General features: G+C 43.7%; 1 protein-coding gene across 1 annotated transcript in view; it reads right to left on the reverse strand.

Moving 5' to 3' along the window:
• robo2 (roundabout, axon guidance receptor, homolog 2 (Drosophila)) overlaps window positions 1–23,559 on the reverse strand; it is a 151,271-nt gene that overhangs the window by 27,875 nt on the left and 99,837 nt on the right. Inside the window, exons 6-18 of the mRNA XM_041941398.1 lie at window positions 21,370–21,493; window positions 20,176–20,187; window positions 16,260–16,384; window positions 14,488–14,659; window positions 11,664–11,869; window positions 10,516–10,597; window positions 10,253–10,418; window positions 9,931–10,097; window positions 8,483–8,604; window positions 6,503–6,734; window positions 3,426–3,550; window positions 3,160–3,331; window positions 1,943–2,131 (exon numbers count right to left, since the gene is read on the reverse strand). Coding sequence (XP_041797332.1) covers window positions 1,943–2,131; window positions 3,160–3,331; window positions 3,426–3,550; window positions 6,503–6,734; window positions 8,483–8,604; window positions 9,931–10,097; window positions 10,253–10,418; window positions 10,516–10,597; window positions 11,664–11,869; window positions 14,488–14,659; window positions 16,260–16,384; window positions 20,176–20,187; window positions 21,370–21,493 — 1,894 coding nt within the window. The remainder of the gene's footprint in view (window positions 1–1,942; window positions 2,132–3,159; window positions 3,332–3,425; window positions 3,551–6,502; window positions 6,735–8,482; window positions 8,605–9,930; window positions 10,098–10,252; window positions 10,419–10,515; window positions 10,598–11,663; window positions 11,870–14,487; window positions 14,660–16,259; window positions 16,385–20,175; window positions 20,188–21,369; window positions 21,494–23,559) is intronic.

Below are 23,559 nucleotides of genomic sequence, written 5' to 3' on the forward strand. Positions count from 1 at the left end.
GGCAGGTTTCACTAATATATTAATGTGTTCCATAATCTGTTGTTACAGCTGTTGTGGAAAGGCCAGAGTTAATTGGGTTTTTGGCTGTAGGCTCCACAGGGACTCCAAGGCTACATGTATACTTTACCAAAAACTGTATTATTTAAGGCTGTCAGTAAATCCAGGAAACAGAGGGAAGGGCACTGTGCTGACCCCTGACTTGTTGTACCACAGCTATCAGATACACTGATATTGTACAGTACAGAGGCCTCTGGGCATGATTTACATTTTTATCAGTAATGCCTTTTTTAACTTTCTCCTTAGATTCAAGTACACAGTGTCTTTGATAAGCATCTGTTTTCTCAATCCACTCCATCCACAGACAGTCAGATAGATAATTTGTACTGTGCTGGTGCCACGCAGAGGACAGACGGTGAGAAAATAACACTGTTGCACCATTCAAAATGGCTCTAGTTTACCAATAAACAAAAGAAATTTAGCCAAGGGAGCCAGAGCGGTGAGGGAAATCTAGTGAAGAACAAAAAAAGTAAATGGAAGGAAAAGGGGGAAAAAAAATCAAACACACCCGGCAGCTGCCTAACTGACACCTATGGAGAACAGATATGTAAATTACAACACGATCCGAGTCTTAAAAAGAAAACAAAGATGAATCAGATTATTGGTGGAAGAGGGAAATGGACAGTCTCACCCTGCACCACGAAAAAAGATACACAAGACAGGATGAAACGTCATTCAAAATCAGGTAGCCACAACACACACACACAAAAATACAACACAATATGTAAATAAGGCTGGAGGTTGGGCAGGAATAAGGGCTTAAGTTTGCTGGGCTCTGGTCGTGGCCAATAGCAAATCCACATTTCTTTGTTAATTTGCTTCTCTAGTTGGTTAAATTGCCTTCATGGTTATGAAGTTTGGATTTGCATTAGCCACGACCATCAGTCTGACAATCCAAGCAAGATAAGGGGGGCAGGAGATGAATCTGCGTTGAGGTGGAGTGAGGAGACGGGACAAATGAACAGTACCTGCAGGGGTGAAGGTGAAGGACTGAACTGCAAAACAAGAAGACAAAGAAGTTGTGTGTTAAAAGCCTGCAGAGATAAGCGGTGCTTTGGGGGTATCTGCACGCTGGGGACGGGGTCAAGCCGAGAGGCGTGAGGGTCGGAGAATGGGGGACCGCATCGTCACCCGGCGTGCAGAGCGACAGCCAGGAAAGCAGCCAGCTCAGAGGCTACAGAGGTGTAGAGACGGTGGCACAAACCAAAGAACACACAGACACATAAATGTAACAAACAGAAATGAGGAGCAAATTAACCAAGCCAGCTTACAGCAGCTGCCACATGCTCTTTTTGACTTGCTAAAAATAAGAAAAAACTGCTACATGAATATGTATTTCTCCTGAATTTATTTCTAATATGGCGAGAGCTAATGTGAGAATATTGTGCTGCACTAATGTGTCATGTTCATTAGCATTTTGTGCTCTCTAATTGAATCTTGTACCCTTGGCAGTGTGTGTGGACTTGGTGGTTGCTAGTATTGACTGGGGGTCATTCAGTAAGATGTCAGGGTCGCGTGTGGGAGGAGAGCTGGACGAACTCCAGCTTCAGTGACCAGCAGAGTCCAGTCTGCCCACTCAGCTCGACCACCCTGGGCTATTAACCAACACCGTGGGTGGATTTGTCAAAAACTGTAGCCCTCTGGAAATGACTCCCACTGACATCTGTCTCCCTGTTGAGCTTTAACACTGTAGCCACTGCAACCTCACTGCTAGCAACTTCTACATCAAGACTGTGCTAATTAAGACTGAAAGACGAAATTGTAGTTGCTTTAGAGAGAAAGAATGTTGAATCGTACAAGAGTTTTTCATTGTTTGCTCAGGCTCGGGGGGCAGAATGTCAGTTTAAATTTGCATAGGTGACTATGAGATTATGATCAGCCTAACCTGCGTAGTTGCTCAGGCCCTTTCTCTTCTTTCTCCTCCAGTAGAGCCAGATGCTGAAGCCCATGAGGATGACCCAGCAGGCCCCTCCGATACCGGCGATAAAAGCAGGCTGTTTCACCACATCAGTGATCTGTTCTGTGATGCTATTGTTCCGGTTTCCGTGTATAATCACGTCCCGAAACTCCTTACCTGAGGGCATGGGAATAAACAGGCAACATTAAAAGCGTTGCTGGGCGGACGGTTACTGGAGACAAACAGGAAATAACACATGCTGTTTCAAGGTTAAAGTTAAAACAATCGGCCATGTGACACTGGAGGACTTGAGAATGATCCACTTGGTGTGTGGAAAAAACACCTATAGATACATCAAGACAGGGTTACGGCTAGATTAAGCTCAAAGAAAGTAGATCTGATGAGTTATATCTGGGATATTGACCAAGATAGCAGGACACAGATCTGAAGGATGTGCAGTGAAATATAATGTACAGACTGAAAAAGACAAAGCCTAAAAGCTTATAACAAACCTCCAGGTAAGCAGGTTGTTTGCTTAGCTCAGCCCCTAATTCACTCCATTGCTGGTAAAACACACCATGTGAAATGAAAGGATCCTAGCCTGTATTGATCTCCAATCGCAGCTCACCCTGACAAGCCTGCATGACAGTATTTCTTGGAGGTTGATAAGAGCACAAACAGATCTTCCCACACACCGACAGGAAGAAATGCACATTCATAAAGATAAATATCATATGTGCATGCATGCAAAGTTGCACCAGTGCTCTTCATCTTCATATTAGTGTGTAACCACATATACACGCACGCCCATTCACACATCCACAGACAGGCAAACACACAATATATTATAACTGCAAGCTTGGGGCTCTGCTCTCACAGATGGATTATGTGAGTGACACTGGGGAAATAAGAACATGCTACAGGCCAAGCCATCAGTTATGGGTCAAATCAGGCACAATCTGCTTCAGCTCCACATAAATCATATGTAGTCAGGCCACATATCAAAATAGCAGTATTTGAACAATATCATCCATTCGGCAGTTCCTAGTATTTAAAGAAAATATTCACACTATTTGTTCTTTTGCTGAAATCATCCACTAACACTCACATTCATCATTATTTTTTGTGAACACTGATGTTAGCGAAGGGAAAAACTCAAACTGGAGGTTGAAAAGTTGTGAATGCTTTTTATCAGGCCATCTTACCGATGATAATAGACTGAGGTTCGCTCTTGACTCCAACTCCTGCGCTTGTGCTGGCAGCCACTTCCACCCGGTACACCACTCCCACCTGCAGCCCGCCCACCACCACTGAGCGTATGGCTGCATCCACCGTCTTATTTACATGGAAACGTGTCTCATTCCCTAGACACCATATCTGAAGCAGAGAGGGGAAAAAATAGAGAGGTGGTTGATTCCACTTGGCTTTGGATGAGTTACACAAGAATCAGTGCTGATTCGCTGGGACAAACCTTGTACTCTTGTATGATGCCGTTCTGGTGGTCTGGTGGAGGCGGGTCCCAGGAGATGCTAATGGATGTGCTGTTCTGGTTTCCCACAGTCAGGACTGTTACCTGCTGAGGAGGAGCGCTGGGAGCTGAAAGAGGAGGCACAAAATAACCAGGTCAACAACCAAACACGCTATTCTGCAGAAGAACATTTAATCCTTACAAACAAGAAATGTGGGAAGCACAACAGTATTGCACATCTGAATTTGTTTGAACAGGAGCTCATTAATATGTACGCGCAAGTGCAAATCGCAAAAAACAGACACACACACATTCCTTTCTGAGGAATGCTATGCTTGGGGAATGGCACAGGTGGCTGAAGTCTGTCAAGATGTCTCATTATAGGGGGATTTACATGAAGATCAGGGCAGGTCTGACATGGCCATGGCCTTTCTTCAACATTTCACTCTGATTTAATATCTAATATATCCTTTGTTCCAGCCCGGTGGATTTGCACAGACTATACTGGTATTGATTTGTGGAAAGACAGTCAGGCACAGTCAGGCAAGTGTTCTAAAGCTAAGATTCCAACACAGACCAAGCCAGGATGGCACGCGGGTCAATGAGCTTATAGGATGAAACACAGACGAGAAGGAAATATGAAAAAAATGCATTTCGCGAGAAGGAACCATGGTCTCTGTAAACATATTGACCGATTCCATCGATCAGCCAGATGAAACTAAAGCCAGTATGTAAGGATCAGAGGGGAGCTTTAGAGCGAGGCACATCTAAATGAATTGGCTCTGTCCACAGGTAGACAGAGAGTGGATAGAAAGAGGACAAGCCAAGCTTTCATAAACCTCACTCTGTTGTTATTCTGATGGCAACAATCTTCTGACCCCACAAGGGCTAACAGAGGAAAAATAAATAACAGTTGGCCAAACTGGAAATAACGTTTTAAAAATAATGTTTTCTCATTTCCGCAGTGGCTGGCAGGAGAGCGGCACCACAGCAGAATACTGACAGGTCAATTACTCCTGGGCTGCCTTCCCTCACCTCGCCTCCGTCCAAAATGGCACGTGTCACCCCGTAAATCTGTGCTCATCCCTCAGCGCGATTGGCCACACCGGCCCCCAGAGAGCCTGGAGGCGCTGGCATGGTGGAAGATGAATGGGTCCAATGATGAACCCAACACCTTGGCCAGATTAGAAACAATCTACCAAGGGAGCATCTGATCAACCATCACGCTCAGGGCTCTCCAACGCTGCATTACATGCAGGTGACAAAGTGCTAGAATGGCGTGCGGCAGCCATCAGAGACAATGTCGTTCAAAGTTAATGTTATGAATGATTTAGCAGCTTATTATCATGCATATTTGCACTAAACAATACACATTTTTCATTAGAGGCCTCGGAGGGTGTGCTAATAGAGCCATTAGCGGAGTGATGTATGTCAGGCAGGAATGTGACCCCCTGTCTCTCACGCACACACAGTGCTGTGCTGTATGATGAAGGAATACAAACATATCATATCCATACAAAAAAGGCAGAAAAGCCAATAGCTAATGTAAAGCAGTGGGTGGTGTGAAAGGAAACCTGTGGACCTTCCCCAGAGATACCCATCAACGAGGATGAAGATCAGTCCTCTACAAATGAACATTCATACAAACATCACTGATTTCCCTACCCCCTAAATAAGCACTATTTGGCATGAAAGATGGGCCTCCTTAGTGCCATCTCAGACAATCTTTCAGAGGGAATCAGATGGCAACCGTGGCTGAAGTTCATTTATCAGCCACGACATGACTGTCCAGATGGAGAGGGAGAAAATGTGTGAAAAAGGAGGAGGGAGACTACAAAGATGGACAGAGCATTGGAACACTGAGCATACTGTAACCCTGCATCCGTCTGGACCTGCTCTGAGGTCTCTCTAATTGTGTTAGCTAATGGACAACCTAAGTTTTAATCACCCTCTGAAAAAGACTTCTCTATCCATCTAGCTGCCCTTCTCAGTAGTCCCACAGTCTCTGAGGAGCCTAGAGCCGTGTGTCTGAGGGTGTATCAGCTATGGCCAGGCACAGCAGCGGGGTTGTGACAGAAATAGAAAGTGGTCAAGCTCTCTGAAGGACTGGGATGCAGATAGAGCAGAAGCAGGGAGAGTTATCAGCATTGGTAATAGCTAGGACATGCAGGTTCTGTGGCCTTAGGGAGAGGTGGTGTGCTGGCATGTAGTATGTGTTTATTGTGTGTGTGAGAGTGTGTGTTGCGGACAGCTGTGATGTGATGGCAGTTCCACTACAGCCGTGCGTACACTGGCTGGCCACAGGAGATATGGTCCCTCTGAGGAAGGGAAAATAAATGGGCCTGTCACACCGACAGGATGTGAACTGTCTCTTATACATGCAGGCCTAAATATGTTGTGGCAAGATGGGCTTTGTCTCCAGTATAAAGAGTCTGTATTTGTCTTTTTCTGCTGTTGTACGCACATATTGCGTGCCTATACTTCAGATCACATCATAATTTAATTTGTGTTATTAGACTCGAAGGTCGAAGCGAGGCTGGTGCAGTGCTGTGGGATGCATTTCTGTTTTGGCATAGGTCAAAATAGTAAATTCATCCAAACACAGACCTGTGTATGTGTGTGTGTGTGTGTGAGAGAGAGAGAGAGAGAGATATTGTGCCACACTGTAGCCTTGTCAGAGGCTGTATGAATCAAGCTTTGGGCGACAGATCATAGTCGCAGGAGGAAGTGTGTCTTGCGTCCAATCACAGCTCAGGCCTGTGGCTGCTGGGTGATGGATTAGAAGAAGGTTGGCACTAACACCACCAATCATAAACAAAAAAGGCACAGCAGGAAGGTCAGACAGACAGGCACAAACATGCATGAACACACACACATTTGCTCATACAGTATATACCCTCAGTTCTCAGTATCAAAGGGAGGGGCAGCGGCGACTGTGATATTACGACAAAAACCAACATGAAAGCAGCCTATGGGGTCATGTGTCACCCGTCATCCCAAATTTGTGTGGACGCACCTCAGTTTCACTCACTATGCTGTATTGCTTCTGACATAAATAGTCAGCATGTACTTCTTCATACCTTCTTCAGTCGTCCGTGCCGTTCTGGATTCGCTGTCCATGCCTTGAAACTCGTTGAAATAAGGGCGGACCTTGATCTCATACACAATGCCCTTTTTAAGCGCGGAGAGGATGACGCTGCGCTCAGAAGGGACTTTCACATCCTGGGTCTGCCAGGATCCTGGTGCAGGCAGTCCTGATGTCTGCCTGTACAGAACTCTGTAACCCTGGATGAACTGGGACTGACGATCCACCTGAGAAAGTGAATGAAGACAAGATTACCGTTGTATTTTGGTGCAAAAAGAAGTGTGCAGGGGAGATGCTATCTTGGGCAAGCCGCTGGATAATATACAAGGATGTTTTTCGGCAATGTATTTCTCACAGGATTGCATTCATGACACTTTAGAGGCTGTTAGCCGTTTAATGGGCCTTTTATCACCTGCTATGACACATTTAGCTCAATTAACACCTTGACATTACCTCATTCTCCCAGCTCCCAGCATCAAAGTGCCCCCTTCTCAACTAAACAGACCTTCCTGAATGCCACCTTAAAGGACATATGCATGTCTCCTATGTATTATAAATACTAACTAGTGACACTGGAAAGCAGGTTTAAGATAGGCTGCGAGTATGAAAGTGTCACACAGCGACAAATACAGACACAGTGGGGACATGAGGTGAATACACAGCAGAGGTGATAACAGCAGATCTATCCCATAGAAAAGACAGAGAGACTGGAAGTCTGATAGCCCCCCTGCAACGCACAAAGGACCCCTCTCTTAAAAACTTGAGCCCATTTAGCTAGACAGAAAAAGCAGAATTTATGCAGAGGAGGAGCAGGCGCATAACTCATTGTAATGGCTTGTTAACAGTAGAAGAAGTGAGCGGGGCTTTCAAGTGGGATATTAAGCAGCTGTTTTTCGCCAGTGTAGCCCGAGTAAATCAGCAAAATGGATGTGTGACTTTTACTAATGGAATGATTTGGGAATATAAAAGCTCTCTGAGAGTGGCCCCTCTGTTTACTGAAAGGACCCCTGATTGATTAGGTAGCCATGTTTCGTGTTGATTGTACATTACGATCATAAAGCAAGGCTTTACCATTAAATTAGCTACCAAGTCTTGGGGTGAGACTTATTACAGGGGTCAATAAACATGTCAGCAGGAAAACTGCTAATGTGGTTTATTTGAAAAAGGAAATATGCATGTGTACTGTAAATACCTGGACATGAGTGATGTACAGCACCACAATCAAAATAAACCAGCACCTCAGCTTTGAGTAATACAAACAGCTTTTTTTTTGTCTTCATCATTTTAGCAGAGGCTCTAGCTGATTTTACATTTTCCACATTTAATAAAAATGTCAGGTTTTGGAACATAATTCGCTGATTCTTGTGATGGGGCAATATGTGCATCTGTAAGGTTGAAGAGCAGGTGTGTGTTTGCATGTATGAGCGTACAAGACGTTTGATGCATCATCTCAAGGCGGTAGGAAAACAGAAAAAACTCCTGTTCAGAAAATACAGTCCAACCACAAACATTCATTTCAATCTAATTTTATGTCTGGAAAGTCTGTGTTTTAAGAGGGAAGGAGCTGAAGACATATGGAAGGTTGATGAACAACCAGATGTCTCTGACATCTCTTTTGATGTTCAGTGTGGTTAAAAGAAACAATTTCTCAGCTATTTGATGTTCAGTTACTTTTAAGGCACCAATTACAATATTTCAAAGCTGCTGTCTCAGGGAACGACCTGAAATTTCCAGAGATAAAACAAATGGTAGCCTGAAGGAGCACCTTCTTGGCTTCAAAGAGGGATCTTTCATATCAGCTATCTTGACTTTATGACTCAATTCTGCAAAATCAAAGATTGCAGAGAGATAAGAAAACCACATACAAATTGAACACTTTTATGTATCTAAGCTCTTCCAGCGTAAAGACTCGAGCCGAGCAAATGACAATGATGCACTTGTTGTATCCTGTATGCAAAAGACAAGCCGCACTTACTGTCCATGTGACCTGAATGGTTGTGGGACTCAGGACAACCGGGTTGTGCAACCGCACTATGACCTCACCGAGCTCCTTCTGTACATGCCTGTGGTCGACACCCTGAGCTGGAGGACTTATATCTAAGAGAAATCAAGAAAGGAAAATGAGAAAGAGAGAGAGAGGGGGTACAATGTTACCTACTCTCCTCTACTTGGTTTTTAGAGAATTCACTCCATTCCTCACAATAAAGCTTACTTTATCGCCCTCAGAAGTGGAATTGGAAAAGAGCGACTGAATAGACCAATCGGCTTCAACAAAGAAATGTACACTTGGTTATCGCGGCTTCATTTGAGAAGGAGCAACTTCATCTGCATTAAAATGACCTCATTGTATTTTGTATTAAGGCACTTGTCTGGTTTTGGAGAAAAGAGAGAAGACTTGGACGGGCAAAGTTCTTCAGATGTGTGTCATGTCTGCACTCTTTGGGGCAGGCTGAACAACCACATCAACGACTGAACCATGAATGCACGACCCCAGACACATTGGATGGGAGATGAATGGACACTGTGACACTATTTTCCAGCTCATTTCCCATTTTGTACAAGCATGTGTTTCAAGTTACAGACTATAAAAAAAAACAGTGTATGAGATACTGAGAGCGGTTGAAGTGAGCCACATTTTGAGTTATTTATTGAAAGGAAGCAAAAAAACGAGAGGAAATTATATTTCAAAAAGCTTCATTCAGAGAACCCAACAGACTCATGAATCACAGGCCACACTAATAGGGCAAGACGGGCCAAACACAGTTAAAAAGAAGTGAAAAATCAATTTGTCATCAATGCATGCCATTGTCAATAAACACGTCTATAAATCATCTCAAGGCCTTCACCTCAGCAGGAGAGAGATATGCTGCAATTCAAATTGACTCTGTTTTTTTACGCTCTTTGGCTTGCATCTAACACAGCTTGGCCAAATGTTGCTTTTTCATTTATTTATTTATTTAGCCAGGGACTTATCATATCAATGTAATCTGGAGACTGTGGTCTGTCCAGTACCATAATCAAATCTTCTTTGGGGTTGCAGGCAGTCATTTTCTCCTGTTATGATCATTAACATAGCAGGGATAGCACTAACGCAGTTAGGCCTTCCAAAAGTAGACATGCTTATTTTACATAATTGCTTAAGTGTAGCCTTAATGAGCTGGACTGAGAAGGAGAATTTGACCTCTGGAAAGGTCTGCAGTGTTTCAGCATAGCTATTCAATGCAGAGTGCTGAGAGGGGCTGATAAGTATCACACTTTGATGGGGGGGGCACAGTGACCTTACTTTATCAGTAGAAGCAGAAATTATACTCAGCAAAAAGGGAAACCACATAGCAACAGTGAAAGTGATTATGACACATTTACACATTCAGTAAACACAGTCAGTATAATGAATTCCTTTCACGTTAATGTTGTGTAAGGTACCTTGTGTTCTGACAGGATCAGACATGGGGCTGGGATCACTCAGGCCCTGGCTGTTGACTGCTCGGACCATGAACAGGTAGATGGTGTTCGGACGGAGACCTTTGACAGTGAACTGGGTGGTTTTGATGTGATCTGCTACTGTCTGCCAGCTGTTGCTCACTGATTGACTGGAATGCAAGGGGCAAAAAAAAAGCGATTTCATGTCATTTTTCAATATCCTTTCACAAGGTACAATATATTTGTACCTGCAATCCATGGCTGCACCAATACCAAAGCTTAACCAAGGCTATTAAGTAGTGAGGGAGGATTTGATGGTACAAACCTGAATGCCTCAATAACAAAAGAGGAGACGGGTGATGCTCCAACCATCCCAGGCTGCCAGGACAAAGACACACTATTCTTGGTGACATCAGTGACCTGAGGTTTGGATGGTGGGCCCGGAAGCTCATTCTCATCATGGTTTTTCGTGACGATCACTCCGCCTGATTCTGAATGGAAGGAGAGAAAAGCCACTTTCTCTAAAAGGAAACTAAAGCTGACAAGTTGAAAAGCATTTTTACATGGGATCATTATGCCATCTTGTACCTTTGACTTCCAAGAAAGCACTCCATGATGTTTCACCGCTGGAGCTGGTGGCCACACATGTATAGATCCCAGAGTCTGAAAGCTGGTGTACAGAAGAATACGCATGTATATTTCCGACTCACAACAAACACACACGACACTTACAGCACTGACACACAGAGCATAATGACCCCACTCATGACACTTTTAGTGGAAGGGCCATTTCATTTCACACATCCTGACGGCAGCAGCAATGACTGAATACATATAATCTTCCTATCGCTGAAATACTGAAAAGTGATGGGGCGACTTCATGAGCTAGCTCCGCGCTGGCTAAATTGTGTGTCATTTGTGAGTGCCTCAAAGTGCTGACGTTAATTTCCTAATGAATTCCATTTTCTACTCACCACCCTTCCATCACTTTTCCACTCCCCCTCCTTATTTCCCCACTGTCCTGCCGACCACAACAAAGCCAGGCTAATTAATTTAGGGTGGGCTGCTGGAACCCCCTGGACCGATGACAGCTGGCTTGTCTCTCCATCCCTCTTAGGAACTTTGGTTGTTTGTTGGTTTTTGTCCCAGTGCCTTCCTTCCATTTATTAAATAACATGTCAGTGGTCGGCAGCTTTGTCAAGCGTAATAGATATTCCACTGAGGCCCCCGAGTGGGGAAAGGAAGACTGAGCCTTTTAAATTTAATCTACTCTAAACGTGTACGTGCGCACACATGTGTGTATATATCTGTAAGTGCATACATGTTTCTTCCCTACAGCTGGAATCCATCCAACCCTGCACAGCTGAGCCCAGTTGGAGCTGCCGTGCCACTAAGTGATTCTATCAAACAATTAAAAAAAAAATCAATGCAGCAGCTTCATCTCTTGAAGGCATTATGGTACCATGCTCACCGAAGTTATGCTTCAGCCACGTGAATTCTACAGAGGCTTGTATCCTGTAGTGTTTCAAGCATGACCATACAAATGCATATGATCTTATAAAATTCTTAAATTAAGTTTAATAATAAGGGCCAGTGACAACTTTGAGAAAATGGAGGCAATAAGGGACAATCATAGCTAAATTCTAGCTACGGACAAAGCTATTATGCTATATTATTGGCACAGTAGCACAAATTGATTAGTCTTCAACACCAATGAGATCAATGAAATCCCTCACCTTTATGTTTTTGATCTGCAGACTGCCCAGCTCCTGCAGGGACATGCGGGGGTCCTTTCCCAGCAGACTGATCCCATCCTTCAGCCAGCTGATGGAGGGGATGGGGTCTCCTGATGCCTGGCACTTCAACAGTGCCACGCTGTCCACCCCGAGGGTCTGATTGGACGGGCCTTGGCGAATGATGGGTGGCGGCCTGTCTGTGAGCACTGCGTTACAAAGAGAAACACGGTCTATCACTCTGAAGGTCCGATGGATGATGGTGTTCACATAAGGCGTATGACTGTACAATAAACTGAGTGACAGCATTGATCATAAAATGCACTGGGGGTGGATGTGGGTATCTATCATAAAGTAGCCTATTTTCTCTGCAGGTCTTGTAATTGCACCACAGAACAATGACCATATCCTGTATTTCCAGGAAGCAGGGAAAGAACAGCTGAGTAGAGTTTTCGAGTTTCATTGATGTGGCAGAGGGATGCTAAGCAGCTTCCAGTTACTGCCTGGGTAGCCTTATTTTTATACACTACTCTAGACTCTGTGGTGCAGTTTAGCGGTGAGACTCTTGCCTATTGACTCAGTGTGGTTCAGATAAATACTTCATTATGTGCAGCGTGGGGCACAATAAAAGGTGAACTTCAGATACTAAACGTTGCTGAAACCACCTCATGATACTCCTAAGACGTGTAAACAGAGTGAAGAATAGAAGCAATTTTTTTCACATGAAACAATGAGATATATTTTGTTCTAGCGTCACTTCAGATGAATGCTAATGCCGTGATGAATTCCATTTACACGAGCAAATTCATTTGTTATAATGTGCCAAAAAAAGCCTGTGGGTTCCCTCTATGAAATAGTGGATATGTCAGAGGTGATTTCAGAGAGAGACTTAGCACTCTAGCACACAGGCAGTTTATATATTTAGAGTTGAATAATGTGGAGTCCCCCTGGCATCACAGAACCCACATTAATTAGAAGGTATGGATTAATGATGGCAGACCTGCAGGGGCTAATTACCAAGTCTACCTCAGTAACCTTTCAACACATTATCACACCCTCGTTTCCATCCCCATTTTCTCTCTCGCAGCTACATCTGACAAAAGGAAGTGATTCCAAGTAATACACTTTTGCACCCCTCGCTTTGGGTCACCAAAGACAGAAAAAGAAAAACTGTGCAGAAAGCCGATATACTATCCACAACGAGCCAAATGTCATAAATCAATTTCAGCAATTATACTTCACTTATTGTTTTATTCCTCTGGAATGTTTATATAAGGGCAAATCCAATCATATGAATCAAAAGGGATAATGTAAATCAGAGACTAAGCCAAAGAGGATTCAAAGCACCTGCTGCTGGTCAGGGGCCAGCTGTGTTGTAGTTTATCTTACGTTATTAACACACTTTGCTTAAAGATTTACATCAACATCACAAGCAAGAATAAAGAATTTGGCTTCACTACTTAATAGCCTGAACTATGTTGTTTGTTAGCGGATGTCTTAAGTGAAGTTCAGAACTTCAGCACTTTCCTAATCTAGAGAACATTGTAAGCTGTAAGTTTTGACTAAAGCGTGTGGAAGCATAAGACACTGCTTGGTCCAGGGATTTGATGTGCCTGATGTATGTGTTGATGGCATGTAGGAGTGACCGAGGGAGGAGACAAGGCTCGACTAAGGCCTTGGGTCTCTGGATCAGGAATTTCTCATTACTGATCTCCTTGAACTCCACAGTCTGTTGTCGGGGCTCAGGGCAGTAAATCACATGAAGACTGTGGCAGGTGTGGCCATGACCTCACCCTGGCCCTTCTGTACTCTTTCCTCCTCTCCCTCTTTTTCTTTTAGACCTGCCTAACACCTGTCTCGCAAACATGCCTTTTGTTGCACGTTCTGCAAGAAGAATATGCGACAGATTTGAATAAAAAAGATGCAGTGCATAAAGTAAAAACCAAGTGTAATTATTATTTTTGGAGTATATGGGTGTAAAATGTGATTGTATGCTGCTGGAAATTGAAGGACATGCACATTTTGTATGTGCAATTGAACCATTCCTGTTTCAGACAAAATATTGAAAAAAGATGTCCTTTCTGCTAGCAGGTACTTCAGCAGACACATGGACGGCCGTCTATCTTGCCATCAGAACAGCCAGGGCTGTGATGGCAAGACAGACGCTCCCACACCTTGCAGTCCACATAATTCATTCTACAGAAAACCATTGTCACTCACTCACTCAATCATGTCCCCTCTCTTCCTCCGTGTCTCTTTCTCTTGCTCCCTCCCACACACACACACACACAAACGCTTGCACCTCGCCCACTCACCCAAACGCTGATCATTAAACTTGAAGGAACTCAAGGGCAATGCTTTATTTCCTTTCCAAAAGGAAAAGTAGAAAATTTTAATTAAATTGTGTCAGTAAAAAAATGAAACAAGAAGCGTACTGCAAAAACACAGTAACTGAAGGTCATGGGCATACAGGCATTTCTCACACCGAAGCTGAATTTATTTCTGCACATGGAATACAAAAAAAATATCATTTGTGCTTGTGTGTATACTTTCAAAGTTGTTAAAGGCCAAATTCTTATATAAACTCAGCAAGGCAAGAAAGGCTTTTCAGTAAAACCATGAAACACTTCAGTCAGACATCATTGATGTCGTTATAAATCTGCTCTTTGTTGAGGGGTAAATGTTGTAATGCATGTAAGGAGAGGATCGAACGTGCATACTGAAAGCACGTCTGTGCACTTCTCCACATTCGCAGTGGTTCTAAGGCGTGTGCTCGTGTGCTGTAGTGTGCTGGCATGGAAGAAGTGAGGCGTCAGTTTTCCCTCACCATCTGTGACCTCCAGTTGAGCCTTGGCGAGGATACTGCCTGCAACGGTCAGGGCCTGGCAGATATAGTAACCAGCATCTGCCCGCTGCACAGACGAAATGGTGAGGTCTCCGCTGGGTGACACCGAGAAGCGACTGTTGGGCTGCTGGGGTTGGTTGGGAAAGAGCAAATTCTGTGGGAAGAGGAACAAACAGCCAATTAGCGAGAATGTGGAAGCAGTACGACCTGGATAAATTACAAAACAGTCACACACAGCACCACCACCAAACTCGCACGTTCCGTGCACAATCACATGCGCACACAGATCGCACTATCACAGCTACAGTATGAACAATTCCATCTATCACTTGGTTAACCGAGCTCACAAACTGCCCAGCACGTATACAGTTTGATGGCTTGGTTTCATACTTACTCTTGAGCCAAGCCAGAGGCTCCACTGTGTTATGAAGGCAACTTTTGCTCTTGTTGGCTTCATGACTACTTTCCTTTCTGCTTCGATTCCACAGCAGTTCTGAGCTGCTCTTTCACCCACAGAGACCACCCCATATGAGTTGAACTTATATTGAATATAACACAACAGAAGAGGGGATACTCAATCCCGCATATTCCAGAGTTAATACACAGAATCAGAGGACTGATCGCGCTGATAAAACACCAGACACTCGAACCAGTTCCTTCTTTTTTTAGCCCTTTTTTATTATGATCGCCAAAGGCAACCAGCAAATACATTAGCTGGATTTAATGACACCTAATCACTTAAATGCCACAAATTATGCTGTTTGCTTTATTTTTGTAAATTAGGCTTTATGCATCTCCAGCACGAGAGACGTACACTTCATTATCCTCAAGTGTGAGAAAAAAAGGCCTTTCTGTCACTTAATTACTGTTGTGAATTAGCATTAATTTGTTCTCTCGACAAATACCTTCATACCTTTTGTGCGTCAGTGTGGGTGAGGTAGAGAGAGCATCGATAAACACAAGGACGGAGGCGTGTGGCGAGATGGCGAGGACGTGCAACTGCTTGCACAGAAGTGTTTGTAGTGCATTCATTACAAAAGGCTCATCTTTAATGATAACTTGAGACAAACGCTGGTTATAAATGTGCCCAAAGTTCACAAATTACTCAGTGGTACTGAGTCATAGGCTTTAGGTTGCACATTGGCGAGGGGTAAACTGGGTAAGTATTACACCAAATGTTTGTGTGAACATGTAAGCATGTGTCTCACTTCTGTTCACTGTTTTAAAGGGAACTTTGCTGCTATTGTTGGCCTGCAGGCTATGTGTGTGTGTGTATCTGTGTGTGTGTTTGAACCTTAGCCAGAGCTGAATCATATCTCTGGCTCATCTACAAGCCCCAACAGGCTCCTAATTGGCACTGTTGTTGAGCGTTGTGAGGACACCCAGGTATTTGAATGGGTTATCTGCTTGAGTGAGGGATAGGATCGTTCTTATCAGTGCAGGGTCACAGGAAACCGATTAGCACTTTGCCAGGCACGCTGTTGTTTGGCGGCTGCTGAGAACAAAGGTGTATCTGTGTCTGTACTAAAGATTCTGATGACAGATAGTGTAGTTTGAATCGCTGTGTGTATGTGCTTGTCTGTATGTGCAGGGCAGGAGGCTCGTAGGCACTCAGCAATTGTGCATGCTGCAGAGGGAATCCAAACAAAGTGCAGACAGCGACAAAGAGAGCAATGTACAGTACTTTCACATGTAAGAAATAATGCAACAAAGAAACAAAAGTTTTCTTCTTGTGTGAGATTGTTTGCCCTTACCTGACTTCCCTCCTTCTGCCAGAAGACAGCAGGCTGAGGGTTTCCTTTGGTTTCACAAGGAAAGCTGGCAGTGCGGCCTTGAGCCACAATTTGGTCCCTTGGGCGGATGACAAACTGGGGCGCAGCTAAGGTCAAAGGGCAAAAACACCAGTGTTAGTAGAGCAGTGGCACACAGTGAGACCAAACATCAGTGCTGGAGATTATTGAGGCTTGGGGGTTTCAAGCAAAAAACAAGCAATATACCACACGGTCAAATCAAAATGGGAGTGCGGTACAGAGCTTCCATGCAGCGTTATATCCAACTTTCGCTCTCTAATGGCTCTGAACAGAGGAAGAACACCAATGACTATCATTGCCATGGTAACCAGGTTGGCCATTCATCCAGGTGAGGCTGCGGCTGAATGAATGACAGTCACGTTTGGCATTCACACAGGGAAGCGCCTTGGTCACAATGGCATTTAGATCTGAGACAACACACAAAGGCACACCCATGCCCTGAACACATCCAAAACTATGAACAGGTAGAGACACATAAGGGTTAACCATGTCTGATTTTTCATGTGTGAGATTTAGTCAGAATGCATCACGTGTAAAAGTCCTTATCCGAAGAGTATTTCTGATCAGAGCTGGATCAAAACGGGAGTGAGAGACAGAAAAGACTAGTTCTGTGTTCACCACACTTCAAGCTAACACCTCTCCATCAAAGAGAGAAGGGGCTTGAAGGGCTATCAAATTTTGAAATCGTAGTGCGAAGCTTTCTCAGTCAATATTCACAACTCCATCAGGAGCCAGACCAGTTGTCACACACTCGGGACAGAGTGAGACATTTCTGACTGACAACTTGACAGATGCAGTTCAATAATACAGAGAGAGCAGTTTAGAGATTAGATACAAGTTCTTCAGGCGTGCGGTGTCGCCTCGCTTCACTCGCTGACCACTTCCCTGATGGTAGGACGGGGAGGCAGGATTTAAGGCCACCTTTCCCTCACAGCTCCACGTGTTCAAGCTGCATTTACAGTCATTTTTCAATCAACAAGCAAAGGCTGATGAATCGAGCGCATATAGTTTGGAAAATAAGGGTATACAGTGTTTCCGAGCCAATGATGAACTTCATTACTTTACACCAAGAGATAATTTAACTAGTGGTTTTAAAACTTCAGTTTTTATCCTACATAATGAAAAACTACAGAGTCCTGCATTTAAAGAAAAACCCAGGAGAGAAGCAAAGAAGTTCCATCCTTCAATCTTTACAAACTAGCAGTGATCTAGGCTCTCATTTCTCATACAGTTGTCATATGCTAATCACAAGTGCAACTGTATAATATTACCATAATTATCTCAGCTGCAAAACTCCAAAATGATTGAAATGAAAATGATGTAATTTACCACAAAACCCAAGACCTCTACTTGTTTATTCTATGCCTGTCACTGGGGGTCTGAGTCCTGTGTTGAGAAGATAAGACATCAACGATACGTTCATTAGAGGAGGAAACATGGTTCCTGCAGAGATAATGAAAGCCAAGAAATCAAAGATTCAGAGTCCCTGCCATAACCTCAAGTAAGTGCAGACAATGGGGCAGTTGAGGACATTTTCTTTATAAAAACAAAATGAATACTTGAGCAATGTCCACAGATCGTTCTAAAAATCTGACAAAGAAAAAAAAAATCAGGATTGTTGCAATGCAACATCTTGCACTCTTTCTGTTTCTTTTGATTTCTTTGTAAGTCCTTTCTCTGACAAGCCAGCTGGTTCCAGTAAGGCCAAACTCTTCCCATTTGGCTGGTTTCTCCATGTAATCCCTTTTTGGGGGTGTGTATTTGTCAAAGATACACACAGTTGGGAATGGTACAGATGGCTACAGATTTACTGCCTTCCCGTTTGGCCTTCTGCAGCTTGGATATCTCGTGGCTCTCACAATGCTGGGCCTCATACAGAGCTCCTAAATCACGCTCTGGCAAGGACTCAGTTCCCTCCCTTCACTTCCTCTGCTCCAGCCAGCAAACTGCATTACTAACTACTCACTAAAAATATGGTTTAACACCTTACGGTCAGGCACGTCAGTACTGTCACACAGGATCAAATGATATGAAAGTTTCTGAGGTTTCTAACCTATTTTCTGCTTGTATGGTTAATTGTTTGCAGCTGGACATTGAAAACATTTGTTGATCAGGAAGATTTCATCAAACTTAATTAACGAAAGAAATCTGGTTGTGAATCATTTATTGTAGCCAGTAATTTGGCATCACTGGAGGTTTTTTGCAACATATTCTGATTAAGTGAAAATGTTTCCTGTTGCACTTGACCCACTGATAAAAGCTCCACTATTTTAATTTGAGGAAAATATCAAGTTTGGGTTAGTTTCCTCGTGTTCTGAGATTAATCTTGGGCTCGTTCTGTACCTGTGGCACAACTTTCAAAAAAGGAAAAAAATAGAAAAGGAATGAAATGCTTCTGGGAGATGTGAGGGGGTGGACGTAAAAAAGGAGAGGGAGGCCCACAGAGAAAAATAGATCAAAAACCCAGACAAATCAAGAGGAAGTCAGTGTGTGACAGTTTCACAGCTTGGCCCAGGGCTAACTCACACTGGCCCTGTTTTGATTCAGAGAGCCTTAATGACATGTGCGAGGCTTCTTCCTGTCCCCTACTAAGGAAACACATGATCAGGTGTCCATATTTAATTCATGACAAGTCCGACCTGCCTGGTTTGGAGAGGGCTCAGCATAAAACAGCAGTCAGGGCGAAAAGAACAAATGGACAGAGAGGCAGACATTCAGCAGACCCAGGCACACAGACTGAGAAGCCTCCTCCTTTAAAATCCCACGTTCAATCATATTTTATTCAGAAGTTGACGGCAATTACTGTCGCTTCCCACAGGCAGAGTGAATGTGTAATTTACTCCATCTTCTTGAAAGCTGACAGTTTGACAATCGTAGAATATTCACTGCTGTTTTGCCAACCAAAGTCCTGCCACTGAGGCAGTGTCTGGGTTTTTCTGCCAGTCAAGCCTGTCTCAACACACACACGCACGCACACTCATACACTTCGGCCATTTTCCTCTCCATTCTTTGTCCCGACGCGTGTTTCTGGTTCCAGTATTCCTCTCGTTTCTGCTCTCATGAAGCACACCTTTCTCTCCAGAAAACCATTTTCATTCGCTTCCTCTAACAATTTGGCGTCGTAAGTGTATCAGATTTGGTTCTGCCCTGACCTTTTTCCGATCTACAGGGAAATAAAATGAGATTCCCGGCTCTGTGTCGTGGGGGCACAGAAGGAAAGAAGCGCATCCAAAACAAACAGATCTCAGCTTTGTGTTCCAAAAATCCACAGATGGCCTCAAGACTTGCAAGTTAAACACGTCTTGGACCATATGAGATGACAATGCCTGAGACGATCAGACTGCCAGTCTACACAGTCATTGTAGTGGCTAGAATCTAGAATCTATAGTGACTTCGGTTTAGAGCTAAACCGGTGTCGTTGAAACCTACACCAGTTCCATCAGCTGCAGGGGGAGTTCAAGTGATAAAAATATGAAACTATAGAAAAGAATGTGCGCTAAATTGATTACTGTCGCATTAATGTGATGAAGTTAGTTGACATGTATTTGAAGTCAATTCAACGTACAGTATATGGATGCTGAGAAACCTTGGCAGCCATATGAAAATAACGTTCCCTTGGAGCTTTGTCTCTGAGTTCTGTCAAGTTGTTGCAGCTGGTTGCTTTGAGCTGTTAAATCTACACAGTCCACACGACTATTTGCAAACAATAATCTGACGAAACACAATGTGATTTCACACCTGTGTTAGTCAAATACAGTAATGTTAAAGCAATGGTTACTGATTGTCAAGCAGTCAAATGCAGTAGTGTGTATGGAGAGGGCATGCAGGATGGAATCAAATCAGAAGGATGGGTACTTACCGACAGGGCGGGCTGGAGACACAACAATGGAGGAGTGGATACACAAAAGGAACAAATTAAGACACAGACACACAAACATATAAAACAAGAGAAGAAGAACAGAACAAACATAATAAAATAAGACAAAAAGAAATCAAAGTCAGAATGAATGACGTGTTGTGTTGGGGCCAACATATTTCTGGCACAGGGTCAGCATGGCAGCGAGGATCCAGCAGCTTTTGTCCACCGGACAGACTAATTGATACACTCAAGGTCTCTGTTTCTCAGACACCTGACACCTGAATGATAAAGGCAGTCTGTTTTGAGCGCCCCCTGGTGGCCAAAAAAAAGTTCAATTGCATTCACACACCTGCAGAGGCAGCCAATTCCTCTTGTCAGAGACAAAATCGCTACTGGATCTTTGCTGTCTGCATTAATGAAATCTACAATTCTACGTGCTGATGGACAGAGCAGAGGAAAGAGAGCAAGAGGAGGAGAGAGGGCATTTCAAAGGCTAAGTACAGACAGCATGTGGGTTTCAGTCAGAGACCAGAGCTTCTTCAGCACTCCAGCAGGGTGAGTTGGTGTAGGTAGTGATTCCCCAGTGTTTCCTCTGTGTTACTGTGTCCTCACAGTCAAGTAAAACACTAAGATGATACTTACACAAATCAACCTTCCAAAAAGAACAAAAACAACTCAGACCTCGTTTTACCTCCCTCTGGCCCCCTGTGTCGCTCTAAAGTGCTCCACAGAGACCTTAAACATTTGGGTTTAATGGGAAGAAGAGTGGTGAAAAGAGGGAAAATTATGCTTATAATGTTTTTATTAACCTTGTAAACCCCAGGTGTGGGACTGGCGGTGTGCATCAGTAATCTGTGAAATGGCTTTGCTGACTGGGTGGTTACAGCACAGAGGGTAGCGTGGCTAGCAGTCCACCATGACGGGTGTGGGGGGTTGGGGCGAAGAGTGTCAGAGTGTGTCAACGCGGCACTTGGAAATGTAAATAATTAAAGAGATTCATAGACTGTCTACACCCCTGCCTCCTGGCTGTGGGAGTCAGCATTCTGGAGATCCATTTGTGCAAAGGGGACCCTATGGAGCGAACTGCCAATCTAGACCTCATATTGGTGTACAAGTATAACAACCTCAGTGGTCCATGCCTTCTCTAAGTGGTGTTAATGTGAGAAAATAACATAGGACAAAGGCGTTTTGTACCTCTGACTGTGAGAGTGGCGGAGGCCTCCAGCTTGCCCACGCGGTTTTCCGCCACACAGGTGAACGTGCCCTCGTCGTTAACGGAAGCCTTCTTCACTCTCAGCACATAGTCGTCCTTGTCATACTTGATCTCATACCTGTCAACAAAGATGGAACATCATGAAACTAAAGTTGCATGTTCAGCATTGAACGCAAATACTGTCGATTCAGACGAAACATTAACCCTGTGACTGTTGAGCTGTCTGGCAGTGGCCGTGGAAAGTGTATTTCCTCTTGGAGAGGTACAAAGGAGCATAACTATTCATTCTGAAAAATGGAGATTGTAAGGAGGAGGATCAATTATTCAGCAACGACAGACAGTAAACAGAGAGGTGTGCGTTCAGTTGGAACCCTCAAAACTCGTTTAAAATTCATGAGATGTTTCTCTCTGTCTGTATATATGTTTAAACCATATTCACAGCTTTGTGTTCACGCATTTCTGTGCCATTATACATCTACTGCAAATGCATGAACATATGGTTTCAATAAATCTATACAGAGCTACACCTTCTTATTGTAAAGCAACCGACTGAATCAATACAGCAAGTATGCTATGGCAAAGTTGGCCCAATTTTTCAATTCCATTGCAGTAGTCAAATGTTTGTGTTTATGTGTGTTTGCAGATGGTTGCCTGTGTGCTTAGACCTGTATGAATTGTATGGCAGTTGACAGTTGGATGATGCTGGTCTGGTATGTGGTTCCAGTCTGTAATTGAAGGGGGTGCTACCCTGGCAGTGTGTAAGCAGTGTGCTGGTGGGGGTGGTAGGGCTGTGTGGTGATGGTCTGTCAGCCTGTCCACAGTCTGTCACTCACAGACAGTGAGAACGGAGTTGAGATGAACAGATAAAGGGCCACTCTATCGTGGTTTGACACAATATTTGCCCCTTTAAAGCCCCTGTGTAGAATTTCTATATGATTATGGAATATTTTTAATTGCTATTTTGTAGAAAAAATAGATAATCTGGGTGAAATTGGTGCAGTCTGTGTGTTTTCAGCCTTTAACTGTGTGCAGAGTCCTCAAAGTCAGAATTTTTCAAATCCACACAGGGGCTTTAAAGGACAAGCCTGACGTTATATTATCCTTTTATTATAGCTTATGCCTCTGTTCCATAAAACTCCAAACTTGTAGTCCAACAACTATTAAAAACACATAAAAGAACCAAAAGCAGTGATGTCTGCCCAACACTGAGCTAACCCTCCTGAGATTGAAAATGCAGTCACAGTTGTTATAGAACAAACTACACTGGTCATGTTCAAGATAATGAAGAAATATGCAACAGCATGACTCTTTTATGTGTTTTTAATAGCTTTTGGATGACAGTCGAGCTCTATGGCACAGAGGCATAAGCTACATTCAGATCTGCCTACACAGTTGAAACTTGTTAAAAGATACCTCTGGTTTCTTTAGGAGGATCGAGCATGGTAAATACACAATAGTACACACTATGAAGGTGGATTACAGCTTTTACTCGGGATAATACATTGGACAATTAGATATGGCAACAAACTATGGTTTGCAGCAATTGTTCCTGATGTGACTCTGGAGTAACAGCAAGCTATGGTCAATTTCCCTCAGAGTGGGAAAGACCCCTCTGCACGGCCATCAGGTGCACTGATGGCTGCTTGCCACTGGCAGCTGCAAAACTAATCTGTCCTGTCTATCCATGTCTTGTTTTTTTTCGCCTGCTGTTATGACATTTCCTCAGCAAGCATTCAAAGGCAGCTTTATTGAAGCACATTCCTCAACTTTGACTGCCAGTTCCTCCTCTCCGCACAGGTACTTAAAGAGCCATAATGATTATTTGACTGAGTCATGACTGAATGCTTTGTTCTAGTGAAGGGGGATGTACAGTTCAGGTAATCGTTGGGGACGCGAATAAAGAATTTATTGTTGAAACTGAGTGAGTGGCATCCAAAGGAATGAGACAGCACCTTTTGGGACAAGCCTGTTGTCAGATGAAAAACAAACACGCTAATAGAAAGAGAACCCTCCTATACGCTGCCCTCCGGCTACGATGGGTAGCTCAACATGCACTCCTGACTTGTAAGAGGAGGCGGAGACGAGCCAAAGAGTGGCAGGGATGAGTTAAAACACTGTGACTCCCTAACAAGCCATGATGAGAGCAAGTGATCAGGGATGTTCCCAGTACG

Source organism: Chelmon rostratus, chromosome 7, assembly GCF_017976325.1.
Source record: "Chelmon rostratus isolate fCheRos1 chromosome 7, fCheRos1.pri, whole genome shotgun sequence".
NCBI classification, from domain to species: Eukaryota; Metazoa; Chordata; class Actinopteri; order Chaetodontiformes; family Chaetodontidae; genus Chelmon; species Chelmon rostratus.